General features: G+C 38.4%; 1 protein-coding gene across 1 annotated transcript in view; it reads right to left on the reverse strand.

Moving 5' to 3' along the window:
- Nucleotides 1-1762: 1762 nt before the first annotated feature.
- Nucleotides 1763-7174, reverse strand: part of LOC107688597 (ras-related GTP-binding protein A) — a 12609-nt gene continuing 7197 nt past the window's right edge. Inside the window, exons 6-11 of the mRNA XM_016486314.1 lie at nt 6929-7024; nt 6719-6841; nt 4526-4617; nt 4331-4446; nt 4069-4188; nt 1763-2113 (exon numbers count right to left, since the gene is read on the reverse strand). Coding sequence (XP_016341800.1) covers nt 4085-4188; nt 4331-4446; nt 4526-4617; nt 6719-6841; nt 6929-7024 — 531 coding nt within the window. The 3' untranslated portion in view covers nt 1763-2113; nt 4069-4084. The remainder of the gene's footprint in view (nt 2114-4068; nt 4189-4330; nt 4447-4525; nt 4618-6718; nt 6842-6928; nt 7025-7174) is intronic.

A 7174-nucleotide genomic window follows, 5' to 3' on the forward strand; every position in this document is an offset into this window, starting at 1 on the left:
CAATTGGCGCTACCGATGACCAGTCAATCAACTCCCCAGCCAATCACGGGCCCCGGGGCTTCAGCTCCGCCTAGCCCAATGGTTAATGCGCCCTGCCTCCACCATAAGACAAGTAGTTTGGAGTAGTGATGGGAAGTTCGGATCATTTTACCGACTCTGACCTTTGAGTCTCGTTCAGCAAAATGAACAAATCTTTTTTCGAGTCATTTCGTTCATTTTAGCAAAATATAATTAAAATGTTACTTGTTACTTCCCTAATACGTCTACTACTTACGCAAATGTTGATCACACTACAAACAATACAAAACTGCTATAAGAAACAGAAAAGATTAATTCATTGTTTACCTGAGTCTTCAGTCTATGATTGGCTCACCACCTCTTATCTGACAAGTCTTCGTGTTTGGGCTTATGGGGCTGTCACGTGATGAATGAACGACTCAAACCCGAAGACTCGAGAGATGAACTAATCAATTCTCTTTCTGGCTCAGACTGCATTGGTTAAAGCTTATGGGGCTGTCACGTGATGAACGAACGACTCGAAAAACCCGAAGACTCGAAACAGGTGAACTACTTGACTAATTCCAGTACAGAACCTATAGGATGTTGCGGATGCGCGACTGAACGAATCACTCCCCGAGACGACTCGTTCTTCCCGAGTCACATTAAAGATTCGTTCAAAATGAACGAATCGTTCAAGAACGAGCCAACACTAGTTTGGAGAAATGGATGGATGAAAACCAAGCGGCAACCTCCCGCTCTCTCTCGTGAAGCCAACACGGAAGTACGGCGACGCACTGCCAAGATGGCGACGGCCGGCTCCGCCCACTTTGAGCTTCAAAAACTCTCTTTGGAACCCTACGGGTGACGTCACGGACACTACGTCCATGTTTTTATACAGTCTATGATGAAAACAGAAGCCCTAGAGTATGACATCATATCCTGTTGCCCATATTTGTTGATATAACTGATATTTTGAGCATCTGATATTATTTTTTTGCAGTAAAGTGTGTGGTATGATTGGAATGTTACATTGACAAAATCATTTTTTTTTTTTTATTGTGGTTATGTTTGAACTACAAATTTGCAATGATTTTCTGGCATCAAAATGCCCCTTTACATAAGTTTCTTATTCATTTTGCTTTGACTTGTAAATGATTTGTTAAAATGGTGATTTGAAACTGATTGTGACTTGTTTTCATTTGTAGTTTTATTTTAGTTAGATGCGTCACAATTTATTTGAAGGGCATTTTCTTCATCTTTTCTGCCTTGCGAAACTTTGCAAGCACACGTTTGTTAAAAAGACAAAACAAACAGACTTGAGGCCGCATCGTTTTTTTTTTTAATTCGACTTTAAATGCTTCTTTGTTCTCCTAATGTAAAGTTGTTCTAGCAATCACAGCCTTATCTAACACGCCTTTCAGGAGCCATACAATCACATAGAACTGACCGCTGTCCTGCTCTAGTATGTTTGGGAAATAATATTTTATTTGCAGGACTTTGTTGAATTCTTTGATGCAGCTTTTTTCTTGCAATATCAACGTTGTCATTAAAGAAATGCATTATATTGCACATACCTTAATACAATATTGAATCATTTTAATTTCTCAATATGTCCATGCATTTCAATCATGATCCCCCCCCATTTCAGTAAAGGGGTAAGTTGATATACAGGTGCATCTCAATAAATTAGAATGTCGTGGAAAAGTTCATTTTCAACTCAATAACAGTGGTCTTGTTTCACAGAAAGACAGTCATTACACAACAATCGGTATTTATTGAGAATAATTATAATACAAGAATTAGTAGATCAAGTTGTTATTTTAGAAATACCAGTTTTAGTCTCAGAGTTCTGCTCTGGTTTTCAACAGAAAGAAGGCCGACTTTATGATCTAGCGTTCCTGACTATGAGTAACTCATAAGTCACCGTATGGCACACAAATCAGATATTAAGGGGTCATTACAACATTTAACCTCTCGACCCGTGCTTTATGATTAAGAACTACTGTTCCTTTGCAACATCAGCGAGGAAAACAAGCATGTTACTGCCTTTTAACATAAGCTGACACTGGATGTGAGTGAAGTCAGCAAGAAATCTTCTGGATCATCCACCACCCTGTGAACAAGAAAACCATCAAGAGCTCCGTAAAACAGCAGCAAACAAAACAATATTCATCTTTAACCCTGTTAATCTAGAGACAGACCCTGATATGTTGCTTGGATTTATAAATGTCATTTCCAAACATTCTCATCACTGTTTAAAAGCACGGCGTTCTCTAGTAAGTCACTGCATGATGAGTTTTACGTGTTCACTACACGTTTTTACTCCAACCATCAGGGTTCCTACATATTTTCCATTTCAAAATTCCATACTTTTCCAGACTCTAATTTCCAAAGCTCTCAGTAGATTTTCAGACCATATTTAACATAAATGGTTCATAGAGCATAATTTTCAGCATTATATGTGGTATCTAGTACAGGCATCTGTAAATATTTTTATTTTCTCAGGGGGGTTTTTTCACACTGCAAAAAATTATTCTTGTTTTCTAGTATAAATATCTAAATTCTTGAATCAAGATGAAGTTACTGTACAATTAAAATGACTTAAGATATTATGTCATGCTTTCTGTAAAAAATATAAAACTTTTGTTAGTTTTTGCTTAAAACTAGCACAAATATCTACCAATGGGGCAAGAAAAATAATCTTGTTTAGCCTTTGAATTAAGATGATTTTTCTTACCCCATTGGTAGATATTTTTGCTTGTTTTAAGCAAAAACGAAACATTCTGATAATTTTTTTTTTAGAAAACAAGACAAAAATACTAAGAAAATCACTTTTTGCAGTGCACTGATTTTCTGTGACATTAACATACAGAGCACCTAAAATAAAAATAAATTATAATTAAAAAAAATATTTTTACATGCACACAAGAAACTTTTTCTGCATGCTTACACATTACAATTTCTAGTTTTATATAACCTATTTCCTTTGTGCATCACTGCCATCTTACTATGAATAAAATAAGAGCATGGATGCACATGAATTAATAGAAATCTACTTGCTCAAAATTTGTCTTTTCTTATGGTAGTACCTCTAATATCAAGGCCTAATGTCCAATTTAACACATCCTCCATGGCTGCACAGAAACCATGACACGAAATGGGCTGATGGCATAAAATTTGCCAAGTTCAAGGGTTTATAAGACTGGTACTGTAAAAGAAAAAACAAAAAAAAAGTGTTTAAAATTTGACTTTCGTGAATTTCAAGGTCTTACTATCTTTAACGCATACTTTGTGGAGGCCAAGAAACTACACCACGAAATGGGCTGATGGCACAATATGTGGCTCAGCGTGCACGGTCCTATATGCTAAGTTAAATGATTTCTCGTGCGCACATAAAAGTCTGTATATATTTTATTTTTGCAAAAGTCCTTAATAGGGCTGCACGATTAATCGAATGCGATTGTTATGCACATTTTGTTAGTAAAGCCGGTTCTGTAATCAGCAGGACATTTTCTGGGTTTCTTCTGCGAGGCGTATTTGGAGTTTCAGCGCGAGAGCGCCCTCTGGCCTTTGGATGGAGATTTACTGCTGATCACAGAACCGTGCTTCACTGAAAGATACGCATGTCAATCGCTGCTTCTGTCGAATCGCGATCTCGATTCCATTTCGATTTATTGTGCAGCCCTAGTCCTTAAGGCTATGTAATATGGTGCTAAGAACATTGTGAGAAGAAACCCAAAAACCTGCATTTTGCATAATGAAAAAGTGCACCTTGAATTCATTCAGTTGTATTTTGACTTTGACGTGTTGTACAATAAATATATTTTCATTAAATTCTTAATTTTCTATTATAAAAAATACTAAATGGGGGCAAAAGTCTGGAAAAACACATACTGTTTGACCTGGAAAATACTTAAATTAAATTCCATACTTTTCCAAACCCCGTAGGAGCCCTGAACCATGCAACGGCAAGAATGCAAAGTTTTAAAAGACTTGTTTTTTAACTCTTTTGTGCCAGGTGAAACTGATTTAGAGAGCTAAGGTAAAAGGTCTGCTTCAGACACTCACGCTGTATGCGGCGAGTCTAGCGCATGCGCATGTGCAGACTGTGCTTGGGCCCGTCCACTCGCTCCAGCTTCTCAAAGTGTCTCCTGGCATTCCTGATGTTGATGAGCGTGGCAGCAGATGCTGGAAGAGAGTGAGAGGGTTTGCTCTGAGACACAATGTGCTTTCCTTCAACGTTATTTGGAGTGCAGACGGAGGAACACTGCTAGTGAGACCACGGCTGAGTGTCATGTGGGATTGGTAAAACCTGCAGGCTGATGCTTACGTATGGACGGGTCTGACATGATCACCATGACGTAGGTGTTTGACGTGAACACGTCGATAAAGGCGGCGAAGTTAGAGTTGCGCACCTCCATGCTCTGGAAAGAGGCAGCCAGTTTACTGAGGGACAGACAGAAAGGTCAGAATTACCCATGATGCTGTTCAGCGCTGAAAACTACATGAATGCAGTGGGACTGACCTGCAGCTCAGCTTGAACTGCTTGATGATGTTACTGATCTTCTCGAAGCGATGAGCATCTCGCTGCTCCTTACACTGATAATGAGAGATCACCTGACACGAGAGACAGGTCAAATCATTCAGAGCCAAAGCTTCCCACAATAGCTATGTTTCCATCCAAAGATGCCAATTTAACTTATGCACAAAACTGGAATATTTCATAATACATTTGAGAACAAAGCACCTTTTCCATCCAACGAGTCTAAGAGAACAAACTCGTCACTTCCTGATAAACTGGCACTAAATATCTCTAAGGAAACTAGGAGAAGCCACTGAATATAATAATTTTCATATGTAATAAATGACTTGCGCTTCAGAGAGAGCAGATGTAACACAATAAATGCGGTCATTGCTTTTAGAGGTGGATGCCTGCTGTTTGGGAACGCAGTCATGTAAGACAGTAATTATACAGAAATACGACCAGAACAACATATAGATGCTGTGAACGAGATCGGTCTGCTGGTTAGTGAAGTTATCCCTTCTCATAGCGCAAAGTCACATGACTTTTTCAATGCGCATGGTGGAATTTATTCAGTAAATGTGTTTCCATCATAGTTTATGTGCATTTTTTCTTATCGCATAAAAAGTTCATCCTACTCAGTTGTGCGCATACGTTTTTTACGCGCATTTTTAGAATTTATGCGCATCTTGGCGTTTCCATCCAGCATTTTTTTTTATGCGATAATCCAAAATGCGCATAAAAAAAGGTGGATGGAAACATAGCTAATAACATCTCTGGGTTTGCCACCCAATTCAAAGTCAAGGGGCAGACCTTTCCATTTCAAACCAAAGAGATGAAAAACGCCATCCAATAACATTCTTTCACCTTAATGGAAGTTGCTTGGCTGGAGCATTAAACTCCAGATTTTACAAAGACAGTCATTTCTGCTTACATGATCCAAGAACCTGAGCTGTAGTATGACTGCAACTATTATTCTGATAATCTACCAAGTTGTTGACTCTGGAGCAGTATGAATGTTAAACCAACACAATGTTGAAACACACATTGAAGAGTGACCTGTTATACTCCGTTCTGAGCCTCCAGTGGGCGCGTGTTTCTGGCCTCTGATCACTGGGAACAGTGAGTTTGACTGAAGCTGTACATCTGTCAAACAGTAACTGGTATTTTTGCATTTCGCGTTGCATGTTTTCAGAGAATGTAGTGTTAGATTATGTTCTGACTCTGGATGAGATTTCTGTGTTTGACAGAGAACAGGTTTTGTGTTTTGCACGTTCACTTGCTCATCGCATTTCACTGAAAATCTGCTCTCAAACCTTCCTTTTGTTGGCCTGCAACAAGCCCTCATTGGTAACACAGGAAAGGATGAACAAGGTAGATCATATTGTCCATTCAAGCTCTCCTGAAATGTATAGTGAATAGTCTTGCAAAAAATGTCCAGTTTTCAAAGCGTTGGAGGCTCAGTGCTGCATGTTCTGATGGAAACTTTAAGAAACTTCAGTCTGAGAAATCTAGGCTCTGGGTGGCATCTGCAGTTTCCTACAAAGCCAGAGAACTCTAGGGTGGATGAGTTTGGGGCTGCTACATCTATGGAACACTATGTCAAAGACGGACAGACTGACAGCATCACAATCATAAGAGATGCTAATCTATAAACTGAAATAGGTCTCCAAACTGAAGTCATTTGACATTTGCATGCATTCTGCTTGAAACTGCCACAGTAAAATGGCTTTATATGAAGCGTGCACATAGTGTGGGCGAGACCTGGTCATTCATTCTTATACATTTATTAAAACCAACCTTAAAAACAGTAATATTACAGCACAAGAAATGGCAATAAATTTTCTTCTAATTATCTGAATGTTCTTTTCTTATGAAAATAATGGGAAAACATTAGTTATATGCTTTTGAATATTTTTCAAACATGTTTTTTCATGACTAAAGTGATTTCTGCGTGCGTGGTGCACATAGAATGCAATTGTGTTTTCATTATCAATTAATTGTTGCAGCCCTACAATTTCATTTTTATAGAGTTGACAAATACACTTAAACTAGGATTTATTTTAGACGATGTTAAACTGAGCAAATGTAAAATGGCAAAATAGTCACAACATAAGATCATAACCAAATTGTGCTGTGCCAGTTTGAATATCTGCAAGCAGTTATGTGTATGAATTATTTCAATTTGATACAAACCAGGAAAGTAGCTCTTTCAAAAAGCAAGACTTCATCTGCCTCAATTATCTGAGCAAAGTTGCGTAGGTTGCACTCGAGCTGCTGTACGTTAGGAATGAGCTGATAGACGATACTGGACCACGCCTGCAGACACAAACACACACGATTACAAGTCCAGCTTCTGTCTGTCTGTTAATGCTGAGCGGTGCAGAGAAATGAACATGTTCTTACTTTATACAGCGTCTCGTCCCAAATAGACGTTCTGAAGCAGGTGCAGGCCAGCGGGCGAGACAGTCTTTTCAGGTCCTCCTCACGCTCTTTAAATATCTAAACCATCACAAAGCAATTAACGGATATAAAATAACAGTATTTAAGGGGTCATATGATGTTGCTAAAAAGAACATCATTTTGTGTATTTGGTGTAATGAAATGTGTTTATGTGGTTTAAGGTTCAAAAAACACATTATTTTCCACATA

The sequence above is a fragment of the Sinocyclocheilus anshuiensis genome, unplaced genomic scaffold, assembly GCF_001515605.1.
Source record: "Sinocyclocheilus anshuiensis isolate Anshui unplaced genomic scaffold, SAMN03320099.WGS_v1.1 scaffold557, whole genome shotgun sequence".
In the NCBI taxonomy this organism is placed as follows: domain Eukaryota; kingdom Metazoa; phylum Chordata; class Actinopteri; order Cypriniformes; family Cyprinidae; genus Sinocyclocheilus; species Sinocyclocheilus anshuiensis.